Below are 24037 nucleotides of genomic sequence, written 5' to 3' on the forward strand. Positions count from 1 at the left end.
ACATTACGCACAGGTGAACACAGCACCCATCCAAAAACCAGCCATCATGAACCGAACTGAACATAGAAATAATCATGCAAAACAAACACAGGGGAAACAGAGCGTTAAATACATGAACATGGAATTGGATAATGAAAACCAGGTATGTAGAAAATAAAGACAAAACCAATGGAAAATGAAAGATGGATCAGCGATGGCTAGAAGACCGGTGACGTCGACCGCCCGAACGCCGCCCGAACGCCGCCCGAACAAGGAGAGGGACCGACCTCGGCGGAAGTCGTGACACTCGGATCAGCTTTCTCCATTTAAATCTTACCATAACATTAGAACTATTCCACAACACTGACAACGAATCAGCTCCTAGAGAGATATGACCACCTATGGCTGCAAATAGGCTATTGAAGCAGCTTATTGTGCTTACCCAATAATAGTGCACTAAATCATTGCACACATGTTATCACACATCATGAAACACATTGAGGCAAACCTTTTTTGTGAGTACATACCGTGCATAATGGAAATAATGACTATAGTTGCTCTGCGAAACTCCATATTTTGGTGAGTACCAAATGTATTTTGATGTTATAACATCTGCAGAGTAGGTTAATGGGACTTTGAATTGAAGGATCCTGGGCATCAGAGGAGATCTCATCTCCTCAAGCCCAGGTACTGATTCATTGTAGCCTACGTATTTATTAATGCTGTCATCTCGGTTTTCATTTGAAGCATCATTTTATCCTTCACTTGTTTGTAGCAATTGCAAATACTTTGTATTTTTAGTCAACTTCGTTCTGAAGTTATCCGCAGTCACAGTCAGATGGATAGCTTAAATATCTTGATTCTATATTCAGCGTAGATCGTCTGTGAACAAAGTGATGAGTAAGGGCAAAAAAGCATCTAACGATGCACTTTGGCTGCACTATGAGTGTTCTGGATCACTCGTAGACGTACAACGGTTTTTAAGAGCCATGTTACGAAAGAAAGGCTCTGGGAAACACCTTGGCTACTACAGATACATTCGTGTGGCTCAGTTGGTAGAGCATGGTGTTTGCAACGCCAGGGTTGTGGGTTCGATTCCCACGGGGGACCAGTATCGAGAATTTTTTTAATGAAATGTATGCATTCACTACTGTAAGTCGCTCTGGATAAGAGTGTCTGCTAAATGACTAAAATGTAAATGTAAGAAGGTTCTAACGATGATCTTAATGCTACAAAGGCTCTGGGAAATGAGGCCCTGGTCATTTCAGTCGGTGAGGAGAACACAGTTATTGTCTGTTCTTACCTTTACTCCTTTGTCTCCGTCTTTCCCAGGATGGCCGTCCATTCCAGGCTGGCCCTCAAGGCCTTCTCTGCCCACAACTCCCTTTGGGCCAGGATGACCCTCTGGACCCTAGGAAATACACAGAAATAAGCATATATACTGTATAATAACCTGCATTCTAGTACATAAGAAATCCCGCTATGCCCTCCGACGAACCATCAAACAGGCAAAACGTTAATACAGGACTAAGACTGAATCCTACTACAAAGGGAAACACAGCCATGAGCTGCCCAGTGACACGAGCCTACCAGACGAACTAAATGACTTCTATGCGTGCTTTGAGGCAAGCAACACTGAAGCATGCATGAGAGCACCAGCTGTTCCGGACAACTGTGTGATCACGCTCTCCGTAGCCGATGTGAGTAAGACCTTTAAACAGGTCAACATTCACAAGGCCGCAAGGCCAGACGGATTACCAAGACGTATACTCCGAGCATGCACTGACCAACTGGCATGTGTTTTCACTGACGTTTTCAACCTCTCCCTGACCGAGTCTGTAATACCAACACGTTTCAAGCAGACCACAATAGTCCCTGTGCCCAAGAACACCAAGGTAACCTGCCTAAATGACTACCGACACGTAGCACTCACATCTGTAGTCATGAAGTGCTTTGAAAGGCTGGTCATGGCTCACATCAACACCATTATCCCAGAAACCCTAGACCCACTCCATACCGCCCAAACAGATCCACAGATGATGCAATCTCTATTGCACTCCACTCTGCCCTTTCCCACCTGGACAAAAGGAACACTTATGTGAGAATGCTATTGATTGACTACAGCTCAGCATTCAACACCCTAGTGCCCTCAAAGCTCATCACTAAGTTAAGGACCCTGGGACTAAACACCTCCCTGTGCAACTGGATCCTGGACTTCCTGACGGCTGCCCCCAGGTGGTAAGGGTAGGTAGCAACACATCTGCCACACTGATCCTCAACATGGGGGCCCCTCAGGGGTGTGTGCTCAATCCCCTCTTGTACTCCCCGTTCACTCCAACACCATCATTAAGTTTGCCGACAACACAACAGTCTTAGGCCTGATCACCGACAACGATGAGACAGCCTATAGGGAGGAGGTCAGACACCTGGCAGTGTGGTGCAAGGATAACAACCTCTCCCTCAACGTGATCAAGACAAAGGAGATGATCGTGGACTATAGGAAAAGGAGGACTGAGCACGCCCCCGTTCTCAATGATGGGACTGTAGTGGAGCAGGTTGAGAGCTTCAAGTTCCTTGGTGTCCACATCACCAACGAACTGTCATTGTCCAAACAAACCAGACAGTCGTGAAGAGGGCACGACACCGCCTATTCTCCCTCAGGAGACTGAAAAGATTTTGCATGGTCCTCAGATCCTCAGAAAGTTCTACAGCTGCACCATCGAGAGCATCGAGACTGGTTGCATCACTGCGTGGTATAGCAACTGCTCGGCCTCTGACCGCAAGGCACTACAGAGGGTAGTGCGTACGGCCCAGTACATCACTGGGGCCAAGCTTCCTGCCAACCAGTACCTCTATACCAGGCGGTGTCAGAGGAAGGCCCTAAAAATTGCCAAAGACTCCAGCCACCCTAGTCATAGACTGTTCTCTCTGCTACCGCATGGCAAGCGGTACCGGAGTGCCAAGTCTAGGTCCAAAAGGATTCTTAACAGCTTCTACCCCCAAGCCATAAGACTCCTGAACAGCTAACCAAATGGCTACCCAGACTATTTTTATTTATTTATTGTTTACTTCAGTTTATTTAGTAAATACTTTCTTAAAACTTATTTTTTTTCTTAAAACTGCATTGATGGTTAAGGGCTTGTAAGTAAGCATTTCACTGTAAGGTCTACACCTGTTGTATTCGGCGCATGTGACAAATACAATTTGATTTGATTCAATCAGTGAATCAATCAATTAAATTAGGTACATGTTGCATTGCTTTACAAAGTAGGTGTCCCACTTACCAGTGGTCCTTTGGTCCCAGATTCACCTCGCTTCCCCCATTTGCCTTTCTGACCCTGGAGTAGATCAGAGTAAACAACAGTCAACAACCAACTGTGACATGATGTCATCATACCATAGGTTAAATCAATCACACTGTGTCATAGTGGTATAACAGTGGTTCAAACAGATGTCATGATGTAAAATGAACAGTTGTTATGGTATACAATGACACTGGGTACCACAGATATGTTGTTACTTGTCAAGGTCTGTTGTCCTTACTTGATCACCTTTGGATCCCTTTGGCCCCTGTATTCCCCTTGATCCAGGATGTCCCTACAATAGGAATGCATACATGATGAATAGCTGGATACTGTATTTATGTGGATACTGTCAGTGTAAGTAATGACATATTAGCAAGTCATAAACATAACCATTGGCTCACAGGTAGTCCAGTTGCTCCAGCCTTGCCTCTTTCTCCATCCACTCCTGGCTGGCCCTGAGAAGTAGACGTGTGTTAACATTTCCACGCATGAAGCAAGTTTATTCAAGTAAAGTAACTTTCTTACTAGATTGGTTATTACCCCTGTTTTATACAGTATATCCTGGCCAATGAAAGAATAACATCAAACGATGTCCCACTCACTAAGTATCCGAGGTCACCTGGTTCTCCTCGGTCTCCCCTGTCTCCAGTTGGACCCTTGTTTCAGATGAGAAACATACACAATGAAGCATATAGATAATTAGCTACAGCAGCACACCAACACCAAACACTGCTGTAGGCGGAGGGATACATTATGTGAGGAACTCACTCTGTCACCTTGTGGACCAGGAGGGCCTTCCACCTTACTGTCTTCCCCCTGTTCCCCCTGGAAAAAAATTATACAGGAAAACAAATGTCGTTTTTTATGCATTTTATGTATGATCATTGCAGCAAAACCAATTTGCCTCCAGAATAATGCGTTTAAACTTCAAACTTGAACTTGAGACTGTGTAAGGTGAAATTATGTGAAATTTAATTGGATTCCAAAAGTATTCAAATAAATCGAGGGCTTTTATTGACAGTAACCGGCAGCTTCCAATTAAATGGAATCAAGATTGCATTAAACGTTCCAGTGACTTTACAGGGACTGATGAATGATGTGGGATGCTTGTAGTATTATATAGTGCATGTGCTGTGTATGTGCTTGGTGATATAGAAGAGGAAACAGGGGAGAAGGGATCCAAAACTTAACGATTTATGAGCAGTGGCACAATTTGGGTCTCATTAGAAAGTAAGCAAGGTTGTCAAATGTCATTATGAGTTTATCATTATCGGTAAACAGGAAACTGCTTAATATCGAAGTCCTATTTATCACAACTGAACCATGATTGATCTCCCGAATAATGATGACAAGGAGTATTCCAAAGCAGTTTGTGGCCAATGATCTACGTTTGATAGCATGTCCCCTGAGTTAATGAGATGTGCCTTGGTGCATGCCATCAAACAATTATATTTGATCACTTCTTGCAGGATTATCAAACTATAACAGCAACACAGGCAGTGAGATTGACTCTCTCAGTGTATGCAGACATGCAGCTATTACCAATGGGTAGGGCTAGGAGTTTTCCTGACCACCTGACCTGACCAGGAGAAACTCTGGGCCCTAAAGTTGTGTACCTACCAAGTCAGGAAAGACTAGCCATACCAATTTGTTAAACAGGATATGTGGGACATAATGTGGATTGACCATAGGACAGACAGACGAAATAACAGACAGTGTTGGGTCAGTCATCACTAAACCCAAACCTTTACAGGCCATGAGTCCAGACCCACTTGGATAGTGGAATTTGAGAGAGCTATGACAAACAGACAGGACTGTGGGAAGTGTACCTTTTCACCTTTTGGTCCAGGAGGTCCCAGTGGGCCCTGTCGTCCTGTGTGGCCCTAAAATAACAGATAGTGTAAGTCATCACGGAGCACAACTCAATACTTTTGACTTAGTTTGGGCAACCTATTGTGCAAAACATCACAGACGACAACGCTCTCTATTGATCAATCATCTGACTATCTTTAGTTTTTCTAGATTCTACAAAACTCTCAGTAATATTGAGTCAAAGACACCTAATTCAATGATATAAGAGTCATTCTTACCTCATATCCTGGCATGCCTGGTTCGCCTTGTTGGCCCATTCTACCCGGGGAACCCTGTGAACATCAGATGATCAGTCTTAGTGACCTACAGCACTAAGAAACCTCCACATCAGAGTCAGATCTGTAGAAGAGCCTTACCACTGGTCCAATGGTTCCTCTCGATCCTTTCGGCCCGACAAATCCTGCCTCTCCTTGTTCACCAATTGGCCCAGTCTCTCCCAGGTGACCCATATGACCCTTGCTGCCCTGGAGAAGGGTCACCATAGAGCAGGCATACAAAATTAGCATGGTCACCTTTCAGTCACTAGGAAGTGGTGTGTGGATAGTTTTACTATGTCAACTGTCCATTTTAAAACTGCCCATTGGCTGAGCACTTTAATCATAGTGTGGTGGCTTGGAAGGCCATTGACCCTTATGTCTGTTGACCACAATCACATAGCGGTCATCAAACTTTCTTTACAAAACAAGACTATGGTAAAACGACTAACAGGTTTCAGGCCTATTAAATAACTGCAGGCACTGAGCAGACATACAGTACATACCTTCTCCCCTGGTTTTCCTCTTTCACCAAACTTGCCAGGTTTACCCTCCTGACCCTGGAAGACATGAGTCAATAAACCATTACTTGAACTGCAATAAACATATAATAACATATGACGAAGACAAGGCAATGGTCAGAACATTGTCAAAAGCAGTTTGCTTTCTACTCAAAGAAAGTAAAACAATAGTTTGTTGGAGAGACCAAGAAGTGTTATGAATCCTACAGTATTTGGCACATAGTAGACTACATTGTTCATCCAACAACCAGTGAGTTAAGTCATCAGTCTGACTTAAGTGAACCTGGGAGTCAAGTACAGGAAATGTAAGGTTACATTTCGGAATGTAATAATCCTACATTTGGACACTCACCCTCAAGCCCACTAAGCCAGGAGGTCCAGGAGACCCTTCCTTTCCTTTCAGTCCGATCTCACCCCTCTCTCCTTTACCCCCCTCAGGTCCCATGTCACCCTTCTCGCCCTGAGCACAGAACCATAGGGAAGATGCACTCAGACGTGACCAGATACAATACTTCACTGGTGTAGATCTTGGTGGTAGCAACAAATATTCAAATAACTTTGAAGGCTGACGTGGAGAAGTGTTCCATGTGGACAGCAGTTGAATATGGTACAGACTTGCATCTGTGAGTTTTAAGGCGTTAATCCACTGCACTCATAGTAGAGTTGTCCTGCATCGTTTGACTGACAATTGGTAATATGTAGATTGCTGGAGAGAGGATGATGATGGGTGTGTGTGCGAGCAAGTGCTTCTGTATGTGTGTGTGCGTGCGTGTGTTCATGCACAACACAACACTTACTATCCAGCAGCTTGGCTCAGATGGATATGAAAGCTCCTTGTGCTTCTCTGAATCACCAATGTATTTCTATAAGAACTCCTGACAGACGGAAGAGCTCACAATAGGCCAGCTGCCTATTTATTTTCACTCAGTGTCAACAGCATACAGTACATATACAGTACTTGAGTCTGACTGAAAATAACTGTCATTCCAACTAAGTGTACAGTACAGTTCATTAGCTTCATATGAATATAGCTTTGATGATCTGATAAAGGTTTGAATCGCCTTCTCTTGTGAATGGCTGATTGAAATAGTGAAAGTTATCATAAAAACACCCTCTTCGGATTTACAAATCATTGGCTATCACACGGCTGAATCCTACTTGGAGATACAAGGGTGTAAGGCACTGCATCGCAGTGGTAGCTGTGGCACTGCATCTAAGGCACTGCATCGCAGTGGTAGCTGTGGCACTGCATCTAAGGCACTGCATCGCAGTGGTAGCTGTGGCACTGCATCTAAGGCACTGCATCGCAGTGGTAGCTGTGCCACTAGAGATTCTGGGTTCGAGTCCAGGCTCTGTCGCAGCCTGCCACATCTGGGAGACCCATGGGACGGCGCACAATTGGCCCAGCGTCGTCCGGGTTAGGGGAGGGTTTGGCGGCCAGGGATGTCCTTGTCCCATCGCGCACTAGCGACTCCTGTGGCGGGCTTGGGGCAGTGCACACTGACACGGTTGCCAGGTGCACGGTGTTTCCACCGACACATTCGTGCGGCTGGCTTCTGGGTTAAGTGGGCATTGTGGCAAGAAGCAGTGCGGCTTGGTTGGGTTGCGTTTCGGAGGACGCACGGCTCTCGACCTTCGCCTCTCCCTAGTCCTTACGGGAGTTGCAGCGATGAGACAAGACTGTAACTACCCATTGGGGAGAAAAAGGGGTGGTGCCAAAATTGTCCACTGATGTCAAAGTTTACACAGGCAGCCCAATTCACATCTTTTGCCAATTATCTGTATATCTGATACCTATCTGATTTTTTCCAGAATTTTTCCAGAAACATCAAAAAACACATGGAATCTGGTCTTTTGACTTCCGATTTATATCACCTTCTTAGGGTGGCTGTGAAAACACAGCCAAAGAGACAATGACTGTCAACTCTTGGCCGAGACTTTCAACTCAAGTTAGTCATTGTGATGGATCCTATTACCATAGTGTTATCTCTTACCTTAGGTCCATCCGGTCCACTCTGTCCAGCCTCCCCATCGATCCCCATCTCACCCTGAAGAAGAGGAGGGTTCAGTACAAGTTAATAAGGTCAAAGTTACTACTAGAAGAATCACCAACATGGGTACAAGTGAACTTTGGGGTACCCACCCTCTGTCCGATGAGGCCCTGCTCTCCGAGGTTACCTGCTGGTCCAAGGGCACCCTGTCACACAGATCAATAACACACTAAGCACATGGACACAACGCAGGTCAGTACTACACTGGCCTATGGACATGCATACAGTAGATTGATATACAGACTATTACTGGTTCTGTAAGTTATGGCATTGGAAGTGAGATGTTGAGAGACCCTTGATAGAAGTGTTGTTGAATACATCAACTATTTTTCTGAGCAGTTGAGGGTATTATCTTACCTTCTCTCCTGGTTCTCCTGGCAATCCCCACTCCCCAACCTTTCCAGGGGGACCCTGTCATAGAAAAATCCCCATTGACAATCAAATTAGACAGATAGTGTTCAGGCTCCAATGACCAATGCCTATGTGAATGGCACACTACACGAGCAATTACAATAACCTTTAGAAGCCACAATACTACCGTTTGACATGTTTATGGAGTGTGGTGAAACTTACCTTGAGGCCCATCTGTCCCAGGGGACCCATTGTTCCTGGTGGCCCAGTTGGTCCCTAGGATGATAAGACAGAGGCAGTGTAGTGATGACTGAACACAAAAATGCATAGGCCTATGCAGCCCTTATATCATAGTAACTACACTTGAATAACTAAGTACATTGCGGATAAAAACTACACTAGAATAACTGAGTACATTGTAGATAATAAGCAAATGTAAGGGAACACAGCGAGGATAGAAATGTGAAACAGGCAGCAAGGATTATAACGTGAAAGGGGCAGCGAGGATGAAAATGTGAAAGAGACGTTGAGGGTAAAACATGGAGTGGTGGAGATAAATTAATCTAGACTTGAGATCCAGATAAGCTCTTACTGCTAGAGACTTAGAACACAGAGCCAAAGCTTTGTAGGCTATGTGGTGGAAAAAACCCAATGTTCACATAAAGCTGCTTCTCTGCCTCTGCAGGAAGCTCTGAGTAAATCATCTTATCTTACAGTATCACTGTATCTCTCTCCATAATGCAGGATTAGGCTTCCCTGGGCTACTCAACCAGCAGATGCTGCACCATTTGAGGTGTCGGAATGAAGACGTACTGTGGACGCACACCGAAGTTTACAACACATGGAGATGCAGATATTTTGGGAAAGTTCCCCTCGTCACTTCCTCTCTAAGATGTTGGTTGGATCCAATAACCCCTGATTTCAAGTAGAGCAGTAGAGAGAAACCCAAGGAAGGGTATTTGTATGGAGACAATACAGTAAACAAAGTTAGGGGAAGTAATGAAATCAAAGACAGCTTTCTGGCTTGAAGGTGAAATATAATGCTAACCTGATGTGGCATTAAGTGTTGAGCTCTATAGGAATTTAAACACAGGATATAACTCCCATATCCCTGGCTGGGCCAGAGACACTTAGGACTGACAAGGATTTGGCAGATAAACCCTACAAATATTTAGACATAAAAGGACTTACCAGCTCTCCTGCTATTCCTTTGGCACCTGGAGGTCCTGAGAGTCCTTGGCGACCCTGAAATAATATAAACCGAGTTGTTATAAACGCAGATAGCATTTAACTAAGGGCACAGGAAGACAGACCATTTCCACTATACACATCCCACCCCTTTTTATCCCCAATTTCATGTTATCCAATTGGTAGTTACAGTCTTGCCCCATCGCTGCAACTCCCGTACGGACTTGGGAGAGACAAGGGTCGAGAGCCATGCGTCCTCCAAAAGACTACCCTGCCAAGCCGCAATGCTTCTTGACACACTGCTCGCTTAACCCGGAAGCCAGCCACATCAATGTGTCGGAGGAAACACTGTCCAAATGCCAACCGTGTCCTGTGCATGCACCCGGCCCGCCACAGGAGCCGCTAGAGCATGACGGGAGAAGGACATCCCAGGCCAGCCAAACCCTCCCTAAACCCAAGATTACGCTGGGCCAATTGTGCGCCGCCTCATGGGTCTCCCGGTCGTGGCCGGCTGCGACACAGCCCGGGATTGAACCCGGATCTGTAGTGACGCCTTAGACCGCTGCGCCACTCGGGAGGCCTACTCATACACAGCTTTAATGTACTAAGTGCTACTCACAAGCCTCCCTTTTCCCATAGCTAATGTTTGTCCACAAACCCATAGCAACTCTCAACTTCATATTCTTTATATTTTTCCCGATATTCTTTATATATTTTCCCCCATATTTTACCAGGTAAGTTGACTGAGAAAACATTGTCATTTACAGCAACGACCTGGAGAATAGTTATACAACTGCATGCCCTACATGCTACACACAAGCCTCTCTTTTTCCCTTGCTAATGGTTGCCCCTCCAACCTGTGTCCACCCTAAAGGCATGATTAACCTAAAAGAGCACTTTGTTAGCCCCAATCACTTACTGGAAATCCTTTAGGCCCAGCTTCCCCAGGCTCCCCAATATTTCCCTGGAGCAAAATAACATGGAGAGAAATAAGGGTTGAAATGAATATCAAGCCCATAATATGGTCATTAAGCGGAAACATTATGGTTGTTTAGCAGACACATTTATCCAAAGTGACACACGGTTAACATTCAATTCATGTATTTAGTATGTGCGAATGTCCCATACAAGAATTAAACCCACAACCTTAGCGTTGTAACTTTAAAGCATCACACTCTAACTAAATGAGCCATTGGGCCATTGGAATCTCTAATGAAAATGTGTTAACAAGTTGAACATGATATGAATGGGCACTCATAGTCCTACATTATTCATTATCAGCCAGGAAATGATGTGAACACTAAATGAGGGGTAAAGCATGCAAAGTAAACATGCATAGTAAGGTAGGAAAGACTATACCCAAAATCCCATGAGTTGGACATAGCCATGAGTAGGAGGGCATGAGCAAAAAGTGTTATTAAAACATAGTGATCTTGAAATTGCCTGTACGTACCATCTCCCCTGGGAAGCCACATTTTCCTGGTGGACCATCAGGACCCTGTAAGAAAACACTTGTCAATCTCCCTTACAGCTTCACACACTTTACACCCAAGAGCTCTTGTCTTAGATTCCCCCCTTGTGTAAAAAGTGTCCTTCAGATGTTGAAAATAATCAAACTATTTCAAAACGTGTGAACAAAGCCAACTGAAAAACTCTTATATGGACATATTTAAGTATCAATTGAAGACCTAAACCAATGCCGCATTGCAGTCCATAGCCACGTGAACTAGGGGTGCTGAAGGTACTGCAGCACCCCCTGATAAATTGAAATAATTCTGCCAAATTATACTGTATAATTACTCTTGTCTGAACACTGACTGAATTTGGACAGCATGCTCGCCAAATATCAAACAGCTTGTTGTGTTGCAGCCATAGAAATATAATCCATAGAAGGGTTTTGGCTCACCCTGGCAATTTGACTGGTACATTCAAAATGGCTGCCAGTCCTGACTTGAATGGGCACTTTTGTTCTATGGATTTCTTCTATGCATTCTATTTCTCTTTGCACTTTCAGTGAATAGCAATAGGCCTTTCACAAATTTCTAAATACAATTTTGGTAGAGCAAATGCCTACTGCTGAAAAGAGAAGACTAATCTGTCAGTCGAAACTACCATTTTCTTTCACAACAACTCACTGATTTTGAAAGTAGCTCAGGCCCATCTTGAGACCATCACCAGTCAGAAGCCTAGCCTACGCATTTTCATGCTATCTTCATCATTGGGTGAGTCAGTGCCCCTGGAAAGCTGATTTAGTAGCCTATAATATATAGTATATTTTCTTCTGATATTGTACAATCTGTGTCTCAATTTTTTTCATCAGCCCCGGGCCAGGTCAAGACCAGTTCATTTGTATTGATCTGTTTGACAGTGTTAGAGAAGCCACTCATTTCAGTCATTTGTGTAGTATAAAAAAATATTCAGATAATGTCTTTTGTCACATAGGCCTAAATGACAAAGAATTGCATGATATGTGTTTATAAAGGCACCCCCAACTCAAAACATCTTCCCGCGGCTGTGGCAGTATCCATGTTTTCCATTGGCTGTGGCTAGTGTGTTCCGTAAAGGAATGATGAAGTCGTAGCATTCAGTAAGTGAGTCAGGTCAGATGAAGTGGAGCCATGGAGCAGAAATACTGTATTAATAGTGTGGCCTTTGACATATGAACTTTGAACTTCATCTTCACCTTTCCACCAACTGACCCCTTCTCCCCAGCTGGACCATCAGGACCCCTCGGACCCTGTAGGAGAGAGAGGGAGGGAGGGAGAGAGGGGGGGAGGGAAAGAGAGAGGGGGGAGCGAGAAACGAGAAAGAGAGAGAGACAGAAAGAGAGAGATGAATTCATGAAATATGAAGTATTCTCTTCTCCATGAAGGGCTCTTCAGTCAGAAAGGCTTTAACAAACGTCTAAATGTTCACACTTAAATGTTCCCATCCTAATGGCAGTGTTCATTTGGGAAATTGCTTAAAGACACAAATCCATGGTTACTGAGAAGAAAGAGTTATTATTGGAGACAGAGGGAGATGTGACTGTGGTTGGTTCTGTAAACGCTAGTGGTTTTCCCTATACAATGCACACTGATGTCTATGTTCTTTTTTCCAAGATCAGCTATTGTATGACCATGGTATTCAACTGAACATTCGGAACAGTGCCACACAGAGAACACATGACCTTACAAGACTAGAGTCTTACTGCTGACTAATCCTGTCATGACCTTTTCCATCTGACCCTACCAATTAGATGTGAATGCATATACGGCTCCATACTAGGATCACTGTGGAAAAACGTAGTCATATAATTGAATGGTTTCCCAAATTCCTATTCATTTTGATAAAGAATTTAAGAAATTCTATCCATGTGCTTCAGGCATCTAGCATGAGTACATAGGAGATTAGATACTATTCTGAAACTTGGAAAAGTTGATAGATGGATAACCACAGGGGAAATAGGAGGTCTGGGAGCCATATCCAACAGTGAATTGGGCTCAGAGTAGATAGTACTGCTAGGACAGCCCTGATATCCCCAAAGACATTTCAGTGATCTTGGGAGTGGTACTGTACTGCATGGCACAGGAACAGACAAGAATGTAAATACAGTTTGCTGAGTTCTCCCATCTGTCTCTCTCTCTTTCCTCTCCTGGAGGACCTGAGCCCTAGGACCATGGCCCTAGGACCTTTTCCCCGGTCGTGCTACCATTTCCCGGACATACTGTTTCGACCCCCCCCCCCCCTCTCTTTACCACACCTGCTGTCTCGACCTCTGAATGCTCGGCTATGAAAGGCAAACTGACGTTTACTCCTGATGTGCTGACCTGTTACACCCTCCAAAACCACTGTGATTATTATTTGACCCTGCTGGTCATCTACGAACGTTTGAACATCTGGAAGAATGATCTAGACTTAATGGCCATGTACTCATATAATCTTCAGCCAGCACAACCAGAAGAGGACTAGCCTCCCCTCAGAGCCTGGTTCCTCTTTAGGTTTCTTCCTAGGTTCCAGCCTTTCTAGGGAGTTTTTTCCTAGCCACCGTGCTTCTACATCTGCATTGCTGGCTCTCTGGGATTAAAGGCTTGGTTTCTGTATAAGCACTTTGTGACAACTGCTGATATAAAAAGGGCTTTATAAATACATTTGATTGATGGGAAATGGCCGGTCCTGTTTCTTTTGGAGCAGAGATGATCATGATGCTAACGATTCTTCCCTCACTACACTGGTCCATTCTCTCCACTAACAGGGAATGACATGATTCGTTCTGCATCGTATCTAGTCAACCAGACCATGTGTTACTGCTAGACTGTGTCACTCGTGCATTTTCATCTCTGTGAATGCTACGGCTCTTGGTCTTAGAGACTGGATGTATGGTGGAGGTCAAAGATTCAAGGTGGCCAACATGTGCTTGGTAATTGCACACATAGGATTCAACGAAATGCATCCCTTGAGGATTGAAGAGTCATGAAGATAACTCACACCAGAGGGGGTTAGAGTCCACGACAGAGCTGAATGTATAACCTACTTGTTCCTCTCTAACCTAATTTAAAGCCTCACTGGCTTCGTCTGTCCAACCTCAACATATGCCGCAAACACACAATTAACAAAGGAGGACTTGGAATGACGCTATTGAGTAAACAGTACTATCTGTTGTTGGGACAGAAATGGTATGTCTCATCTCTCTCCCCAGTGCTGCTGTGGTATTATCTGGCAGGGTCTGAGTCAGGGCAGATCTTTGTTTGTGGTACTTCCCTGCCCTATATAACATATGATTGTTTCACTTCGTTCTTTCTCAGACACATACAGAATCTATCATCTCTCTCCCCAGGCTGTTGTGGTAGTGGCTTCTGGAGTCATTGCAGATCTTTGTTGGTGATGCTTTGCTGATCTAAAGGATATCACTGTCTGGCAGGGTTTGGGTAAATCTGTATTGGAGGTACTTTATGAATACTGATCTATGTATATACTGTAAGAAGATTGTTTCACCACTAAAGAATCTCTGCCCCTTTTCCATCGCTTAATGTGCCACATCTGAGTTTAATTGCATTGATATTCTATGGTTCATTTTTATAGACCTTTTTATAATTAACTGCTATTATAAGTTATTAAGTATTCAATCTGTGAATGCTTAGAATATTAAACAAGTTATGCAAAATTATTAAAGAATATCCCCAAATTATACCACTTATGCACATTAGAGAGATTAGTCACACAGTTGAGCAGTCCTACAGTGAAATAAATGGTGAGGTAACCCTTTATCCAGGCAGTATATTGTCGTATATTGTACTTTGTTGTACTATATTGGTTCTCTCACACTAGCATATCTACAGTATAACGTTCAATGAATGGTGTGTCCAGATTTCCATCTAAATCAGTGGTTGCTAACTGGCCGATCACAATTGTTGGCGGCAGGTGCACTTGATTCAGAAGCCCTGTGCACCGGGTAAGCAAATTGTACCCATTTTGAACAATTTAATTTGTCTGAAAAGACAAACTCCTCCTATCCGGTGGACCGGGAGATCTGTGGCTAAATCGTGGGTGCCTACTGCGCTGGTCAATTGGATAGCTCACATCACCGTTCCTACAGAGCTTCCAGGACCCCGGCCACAGGTAAGTTTGATGCTAGCCTACGTAAGATTTGATAACTTTTAAAACCATGACCACGGAGAGAGACTGTCAAATAATACAGCAAAGAGCTGCTGTTTTTATGAGTAAGTTCATGTTAAAGTTTTTATTCAGCACTTTTAACAATGTTTTTATTCAACACTATTCCAAAACATAAAACGTGCTTCTCCGTACTTACACTCACACTGCAGCTGCAATTAATTAGTAGCCAAGTGTGTCGATAGGCCTGCATTTGTATTATTATCAGCAGCTCGTCGTGTCTATTTTAATATTGACGAATACTTCACTTTCTCTGCTCATAGGAACAACAAGAAATTGTGCATGAGGCAGATACGGTGCGACTCGAGTTTCGCCATTAGGTGGAAGACGATATCCCATCTCTCTGGTCAGTATCACCGGAGGAAAGGAAGGACAGAGCAGGGACCGTGAGAGGCAGACCCTCTGCTGCTCTCTCCCTCCACTGAGACTAATGCCGTGTTCAAAACATCTGGGAACTCAGAACTCTCCGACTTCCGACTTCAGTGCGTTCAAGACAACTGAGAACTCGGAAATAACGAGATTAGACTGGGAAAAATTGTTTTGAACAGTCATCCAACTCGGAATTCCAAGTCGGAAACTCTGGCATCTTTCTAGAACTCCGACTTTCCGACCTGAAGATCACGGACATCATGATTTGACCTTGTTTTGTTCGGAGTTCCCAGTTGTCTTGAAAGCACCATCACCATTAAATGCAGATACCATCAGTCCAGTAAAATAAAAAAGCGAATTACTTCAATTTAAGCTCTGCAGTGCCTCGCAAGTGCTACACCAACTGATCTATTTTGTTATCAAAGCTCGAGCATTTAACACAAAATCCGTCGAGTGGCCAGCTGAGTATAAGACTGTATAAGATTGAGCCTTAGTGACAGGCAGTGGCTGAGACAGCAGATTTTTTTGACTTGGAATGGTCTACCATATCAAAAGCTTTGGCCAAATCAATACAAATAGCAGCACAACATTGCTTAGAGGATCTTTAAGGTTGCAGTGACACATCCATAACCTGAGCGGAAACCAGATTGCATACCAGAGAGAATACTATAGACATCAAGAAAGCCAGTCAGTTGACTTTTGATAAACAGGGCAAAATAGAAATAGGCAAATAACAGTTAGGATCATCTTGATCTCCCCCTTTAAATAAAGGATGACCTGTGGCTGCCTTCCAAGCAATGGGAACCTCCCCAGAAAGGAGAGACAGGTTAAAGAGTTTGAAGATAGGCTTGGCGATGATAGGGGCAGTCACCTTGAAGAAAGGGTCTAAATCATCTGACCCAGATGGTTTTTTGGGGTCAAGTTTCAGGAGCTCCTTTAGCACCTCAGACTCAGTTACTGCCTGCAGGAAGAAACTTTGTAGCGGGGCAAGGGAAGAAGAGGGAGAAACATCGGGGTTAGTCGCATTAGAAGGGGTGGGAGATGAGGAAATGTTGGACAGGCAAGGAGGCATGGCTGAGTCAAATAGGAATCCTGGCTTAAATGAAGTGGTGATTAGAGAGCTCAGCCATGTGCTTCTTGTCAGTAACAACCACATCAACTTTACAGGACATGGGCAGCTGTGAGGAGGAGGGTTTATTCTCCAGGTCTTTAACAGTTTTCCAGAAATTCTTGGGGTTAGACCCACAGAGAGAGAACTGCTCCTTAAAGTAACTAACTTTGGCCTTCCGGATAGCCTAAATGCACTTATTTCTCATTTGCCTGAACGAGAGCCAGAGTATGCATGTGTTGAGCCTTTCACCAAATGGAATTCTTGAGGTGGAGTAACTCTGAAAGATCACGGTCGAACCAGGGGCTGAACCTGTTTTTAATTCTCACTTTCTTTATGGGGGCGTGTTTGTTAACAATACCACTGAAAATATAAAAAAAGAAGGTCCAAGCATCTTCGACAGAGGGGATCAAGCTGATTCTATACCATTTTACAGAGGCCAGTTCATGAAAGAAAGCTTGCTCATTAAAGTTTTTTAGTAAGCGTCTATGACAAATCAGGACAGGTCGTTTCACTGAACAGGCATTACGAACACTGCCTGTAAAACAGTGACCACCAAGGTCATAACAGAAAACACCAGACATATACCTATCAGGATTATTTGTGAGGATAACATCAAGAAGATTAGCCTTTTCTGGGTGTTTGGAGTCATACCTTGTGGGATTGGTAATAATCTGAGAAAGATTTTGGGATTTCCATTGCTTTAGGACTTGGTCAGGTGGTTTAAGCATGTCCCAGTTTAGGTCACCTAGCAGGACAAATTCAGACTTGGTGTAAGGGGCCAAGAGAGAACTTAGGGCAGGTAGGGTACAGGCCGGTGCTGATGGAGGACGATAGCACCCAGCAACAGTCAACAAAGAGCTATTTGAAAGTTGAATACATAAAACCAGCAAATCAAATTGTTTGGGGACAGATTTGGTGGAGACAACCGAGCACTGAAGGTGATCCTTGGTAAAGATTGCCACTCCCCCACCTTTGGAAGATATGTCTTGGCGAAAAAGGTTATAACCAGAAAGGTTAACATCAGTAATCAAAACAATCTTCCTTAGCCACGTCTCAGTAATGACCAACACATCTGGATTGGAGCTGTGAACCCACACTTTCAATTGATACATTTTAGGTAATAAGCTTCTAGTGTTAAGGTGCAGAAAACCCAGGCTTTTACGGGAGCAGAAATCAGTGAAGCAGATATCAGAGCACAAGTCTGAATTGGGGCTAGCAACAGTAGATTGGCCAGAGTGTACATGCACATTTCCAGATTTCATCAACAGTAATACAATCAAGGCACGGCAGAGTACAGGGAGAGCTCTGCAGTGCTGATTTATGACATCTGAATGTGCATCAGATGGCAACAAGATCATATTGTACAGCAATTTCATCAGGTAACATGAATACAAAGCCGGAGAGTTGTTGGTTAGAATGGGATGGGAGGCCAAAAGTCTGAGTAACCAATAAAGAGTCAGAGTCCCGAGTGTGGGAACAAACAGTCTGTCCCACGGTTGGGTAAAGAAAGTTCGTAGTCAAAGCAGGCAGGAGTCATGAGGCAAATAGCAAAATGCACAAGAAAAAAATTAAATATATAACAACTTGGGGCTAGGCATTGTAAGTTCAGAGACACTCTGAACTAAACAATATTGACAGGCCAGGCATATAGCCAATATGCTGTGATAATGTATTAAGCCTACTGCTTAAACCTCATTCCTACAGAACTGTTTTATTAGGTTAATGTTACATTTTTTAAGTCATGTTAAAAAAAACTATCTGAGCGGTAGATTTCGGCTTGCTTTTTGACTGCGAAAGTGATCTTGGCTCAGAAAAGGTTGGTGACCACTGATCCACATCAATGCCACCTTGTGTTACACAGCAAGTTCATAACAACCATAGCAATTCATAGCAGAAAATACAGATGCTTTAAAAGGAAAGCTTATTCCTTACCCTCCTTCCTTTGAGTCCTCTGATCCCACCGAGACCCCTTGATCCGGCTTGGCCCTGCAGGAGGAAGAACATACAACACAATTATATGACGGAAGGCAATAACGTTACAACACTCACTGAGACGAGTTATAGGACTGACTAATGAGAGTTGGACTGGGTCTCCAGGATGCTAGTGAATGCCATTCATCCCTATCATGACCAAAGAGCTGAGATCATGCACTTGAAGGACATGTGTTTAGTCATCCTTGTAAAAGAGATTCTATTGAGATGAAGCATGATTTTCAAAGAAGACCTGTCACTCTCACTCCCCATCAACAGAGGTATGTGCTAGGAGGAATTTCTCCCAACCGCCCCTTGCGTGAAAAACTCTGTCTTTGGTCTCCAAATGAGCGAAGAGTAAAAGGACTTAGCAGTGTCACTACGTGGGCCTCATTACAGACCTTTATTGGCTATGTTTACGTAGCTGGATTCCAAACAAGGAAGGCAACAGACCTTTGAGGAGCCAGAATGGGTAGTAGACTTAGAGTTCTAGTCTGACCTTGAAAGACACTTTAATAAACTACACTCACTCTATGCCAAGCTGATGTGCCAAATAGGACACAAGTTCTAACTTTAAGTCTCATTCAGTTTGTGATTCAGTTTCTGTTTACAGCAGTGATGTCTTACTTCTGAGTTCATTCTGCCATGCTGCATTTTATTTTATTTAACCTTTATTTAACTAGGCAAGTCAACAAATTCTTATTTAAAATGACGGCCTACTCCGGCCAAACCCGAACGACGCTGGGCCAATTGTGCGCCGCCCTATGGGACTCCCAATCACAGCCAGATGTGATAGAGCCTGGATTCGAACCAGGTACTATAATGACACCTCTTGCACTGAGATGCAGTGCCTTAGACCGCCAAACGCAAATTACAAAGGATGGTATTTTAGAGTAGTGTTGGTGTGATGGGGTTTGTTGTAAATCTAGAGGGCAGAGGACGTTTAAAATGGTACCATAACCTTATGGGCCGGTTTCAAAGACCCAATTTAAGACTACTCCATGGACAACAAAAACATCTCCATTGAAAGTTGTTTTTAGTCCAGGATTAGGCTTAATCTGGATCCGGGAAACCGGTCCTACAAAGGCAAAGTGAGCAGGCTTTACTTACTGGTATCCCTAGAGGTCCAGAGGGGCCACACTCTCCAGGAGTTCCAGGATGACCCTGATAGACAGACAGAACACCACAACACCATGAAGACATCCATCATACTTCAAACCCATTTAACCCCTTTTTTACATACTCTAAATAATACTGAAAGTGAACTGGTGACTATTGACAATATGTTGTCTGTTCAACAATTTAATGTATCTTATCTTAGCCTGCATGAAGTGGCTGACTGGACAGTTTGTTAGTTTAGGTAGTGAGACATACTGTATCTGGCCTACTCTAGTACTCCTCAATAGCCGCATCATTATGTTTGTTGTCATACAATAAACAGCTTGAGTAAAAACAACTAAGTTGACTGAGAACACATTCTCCTTTACAGCAACGACCGCGGGCATAGTTACAAGGGATAGGAGGGGGAATGAATGAGCCAATTGGAAGCTGGGGATCATTAGTTGGCCATGATGGTATTTGGGCCAGATTGGGAATTTAGCCAGGACACCGGGGTTAACACCCCTACTCTTACAATACGTGCCATGGAATCTTTAGTGAGCACAGAGAGTCAGACCTGTTTTACGTCCGATCCGAAATAATATATGATTTGAATATGTTGTGAAGATATATACAAGTAATTGCCAAAATAAAGGAAACACCAACATAAAGTGTTTTAATTGGGCTTGGGCCACCACAAGCCAAAACAGCTTCAATGCGCCTTGGCATAGATTCTACTGGAGGGATGCGACACCATTCCTCCACGAGAAATTCCATAATTTGGTGTTTCGTTGATAGTGGTGGAAAGCACTGTCTTAGGCACCACCCCAGAATTTCCCATAAGTGTTAAATTGGTTTGAGATCTGGTGACTTATCAAACGATTCACTGACCAATCGTGCCCTGTGTATGGGGGCATTATTATACTATGGGGGCATAGCCATGGTAGTCAAAATAATGGCCAGCCCAAAATGTTTATACATGACCCTAAGCATGATGGGATGTTAATTGCTTTTAATTAACTCAGGAACCACACCTGTGTGGAACAACCTGCTTTCAATATACTTTGTATCACTCATAAACTCAAGTGTTTCCATTATTTTGGCAGTTACCTGAAGACGCAAACAATATGGCACCTCCAGCTGTCTTTCTGCTGTGTACCATACCATACTGGGTATTGAGTTGAGAGGCTTGTATTGAGAGTAGATATAAAAATAACTTATTTGGAAACTTCTGCACACTTAGATCCAACATAAATACTATTCTCGCTACAGTTCATCGCAACATGAAGTCGGCCAGCATGACCTAACAAAAATGTAATTTCATACAAGATATACAAGCTCAAAACATAACTCTTTTTCAATTATACCTATCTTAGTACCTCATTCCTTATCGCCAAGCCCCCACATGACACCCTGTCCTAACCCTAGACCCCCACATGGAACATTACCCTACCCATATAGAGTTGAATGCCCCTGGGAAGAGAGACGGGGTCCAGACTTACTCCTTACCATCGCCCCCTTTTCCCCTGGCGGTCCAGGCAAGCCCATCTCCCCACGGTCCCCCTGGGAAAACAAACATAACTATAAGGACCCTGTATTACATAGGTAAGGCCAGGAGTTTTTCCTGACCACGTGACCTGACCAGGAAAAACTCTGGGCCTGGAGTTAGTCCTAGTCAGGTCACAAGGTCAAGGGAAACCCAGGGTAATAGTTACAGTGCCTTCAGAATGTATTCATAACCCTTGACTTATTCCACACCTTGTTGTGTTACAGCCTGAATTCAAAATGGATGAAATCTTTTTTTTTCTCACCCATTGACACACAATAGCCCAAAATGACAAAGTGAAAACATGCTTTCAGAATTATTTGCACATTTATTGAAAATTAAATACAGAAATATTAAATTTACATAAGTATTCACACCCCTGAGTCATGTTAGAATCACCTTTGCCAGTGAATACAGCTGTGAATCTTTCTGGGTAAGTCTAAGATCTTTGCACACCTGAATTGTACAATATTTGCACGTTATTATTTTTAGAACTCTTCAAGCTCTGTCAAGTTGGTTGTTGATCATTGCTAGACAGCCATTTTCAAATCTTGACAGATTTTTAAGCCTATTTAAGTCAAAACTGTAACTATGCCACTCAGGAGCATTCAATGTCATCTTGGTAAGCAACTCCAGTGTATATTTGGCCTAGGTTATTGTCCAGCTGAAATGTTAATTTGTCTTCCAGTGTCTGTTGGAAAGTAGACTGAACAAGGTTTTCATCTAAGATTTTGCCTATGCTTAGCTATATTCCATTTCTTTTTACTCCCTAGTCCTTGCCGATGACAAGCATACCCATAACATGATGCTGCCACCACCATGCTTGAAAATATGAAGAGTGATACTCAAGGATGTGTTGTTAGATTTGCCCCAAACATAATGCTTTGTTATCAGGTTCAAGTTCTTTCTTTGCCACATTTATTGCAGTTTTACTTTAGTGCCTTATTGGATGTTTTTGAATATTTTTATTCCTTTTTCTGTCATTTAGGTTAGTATTGTGCAGTAACTACAATGTTGTTGATCCATCCTCAGTGTTCTCCTTTCACAGCCATTAAACTCTGTAACTGTTTTAAAGTCAACATTGGCCTAAAGGCAAAATCTCTGAGTGTTTTCCTTCCTCTCCTGCAACTGAGTTAGGAAGGACGTGTGTATCTTTGTAGTGACTGGATGTATTGATACACCAAAGTGTAATTAATAACTTCACTACACTCAAAGGGATACTCAATGTCTGCTTTTTTCAAATGTATTTTTATTTTAAAAAAATCACATTTAACACTATTATTGCACAGTGAGTTCCTGCAACGTATTATGTGACTAGTTAAGCACATTTGTACTTCTGAAGTTGTTTAGGCTTGCCATAATAAAGGGGTTGAACACTTTGACTCAAGACATTTCAGCTTTACATTTTTTATACATTTCTAAACATTTTGAAAAACATAATTCCATTTTGACATTATGGGGTATTGTGTGTAGGACAGTAACCCCAAAATCTCAATTTAACAAAATGTGAAAAAAGTCAAAGGGCTTTCTGAAGGCACTGTATTAACTCAAGACATCAACAGGAAGCAATCCCAGCAAGCAAAACTAGTTGAAATTACTTAATTAGAACCAGATTACAAATGTCTGTAATAACATAATCTCAACCAGTTCAGGTCGCTGGGATAGTAGAACAACATATATGAATCAGAGTCTCTTTCAATATGACAACATAAGATATATGACATGAGAAGTCTTCCTGTAATGTCTAACGTAAAGATGCACATCTAACCTTTTCTCCTGCTAGGCCTGTCTCCCCAATAGGCCCGATAAAACCCACAAGTCCCTGAAGAGAGCAACACAGGAAAAGACAGTCAAAGTCCTGTACTTACACCATTGCCTTTGGAGCAGTGGGGCAAAAGCAAAACACAAACTCACACACACACACACAGTACACACACACAGAGTAAAGTAAACAAACAGAGAGAGAGAGAAGCCTTTACCCTCTCTCCAAGCTTTCCGACCTCTCCAGTTATTCCCGTCTCACCCTATAGCAGAAGACTGAATTAGCATTTCATAAACAGATTCAGACCTTTTTAATGTTCAGATCAGCCAGAGAGAATGTGGTGAGAGGCCAGTTCACCTGGTAGTAGAAAATGTATGTCAAATTCACACGGTTAAATAAGACTTTACAGGTTGGGATAAAGAGAGACAGAAAGAGAGAAACAGGCCAAGAGAGAAAAAGAGAAACAGGCAGAGAGAGCATGGGAGACCATGTTTAACGACAGATGACAGTGATAGTGATAGACTCAGGCGGATGGCGAGAGAGAGACACAGCCAGTTGAATGGTGCATCATTTTAATAGGATCTGACCTTCAATCCTTCAGTTCCTGTTTCCCCCGGGAATCCATGCCTTCCAGGTCTGCCCTGAACAGAAAACAAACATGAACCATAGTACAGTACTCCATCAGATTCAGAGTGATTAATAGTCACATGTACAGCGTTGCAGGTGTGATTGCAGGGTACAGTGAAAATCTTAGGCTCCGAGCTCCAACATGCAGGACTAATTTTAATAAAATAATGAAAATGGCAATAAGAAAAACAATCTAAATAGAAATAGCAGTATATACACATAACAACTGTAGCAGTGATTAATAAATAAATGTCCATTGGGGGGAGGCAGAGTAATGACTGTTAAGGGGGTGGGGAAGAAAATCCATATGGGGAGTAGTAGGGGGAGGCGGGAGCAGGTAGCTGACTAGTGCTGGCTATTCAGCAGCCTGATGGTCTGAG

The 24037-nt window shown here is 43.2% G+C and overlaps 1 protein-coding gene across 1 annotated transcript in view; it reads right to left on the bottom strand.

Annotated features, from left to right (window-relative positions):
- col27a1b (collagen, type XXVII, alpha 1b) overlaps positions 1-24037 on the bottom strand; it is a 144078-nt gene that overhangs the window by 12901 nt on the left and 107140 nt on the right. Inside the window, exons 23-47 of the mRNA XM_029716360.1 lie at positions 23618-23671; positions 23248-23292; positions 23037-23090; positions 21232-21285; positions 19735-19788; positions 18586-18639; positions 12205-12258; positions 10975-11019; positions 10441-10485; positions 9525-9578; positions 8556-8609; positions 8340-8393; positions 8075-8128; positions 7926-7979; positions 6284-6391; positions 5917-5970; positions 5513-5620; positions 5375-5428; positions 5114-5167; positions 4053-4109; positions 3887-3940; positions 3686-3739; positions 3523-3576; positions 3264-3317; positions 1283-1390 (exon numbers count right to left, since the gene is read on the bottom strand). Of these exons, the coding sequence (XP_029572220.1) occupies positions 1283-1390; positions 3264-3317; positions 3523-3576; positions 3686-3739; positions 3887-3940; positions 4053-4109; positions 5114-5167; positions 5375-5428; positions 5513-5620; positions 5917-5970; positions 6284-6391; positions 7926-7979; positions 8075-8128; positions 8340-8393; positions 8556-8609; positions 9525-9578; positions 10441-10485; positions 10975-11019; positions 12205-12258; positions 18586-18639; positions 19735-19788; positions 21232-21285; positions 23037-23090; positions 23248-23292; positions 23618-23671 (1488 nt within the window). The remainder of the gene's footprint in view (positions 1-1282; positions 1391-3263; positions 3318-3522; positions 3577-3685; positions 3740-3886; positions 3941-4052; positions 4110-5113; positions 5168-5374; positions 5429-5512; positions 5621-5916; positions 5971-6283; positions 6392-7925; positions 7980-8074; positions 8129-8339; positions 8394-8555; positions 8610-9524; positions 9579-10440; positions 10486-10974; positions 11020-12204; positions 12259-18585; positions 18640-19734; positions 19789-21231; positions 21286-23036; positions 23091-23247; positions 23293-23617; positions 23672-24037) is intronic.

Source organism: Salmo trutta, chromosome 27 (genome assembly GCF_901001165.1).
Source record: "Salmo trutta chromosome 27, fSalTru1.1, whole genome shotgun sequence".
In the NCBI taxonomy this organism is placed as follows: Eukaryota; Metazoa; Chordata; class Actinopteri; order Salmoniformes; family Salmonidae; genus Salmo; species Salmo trutta.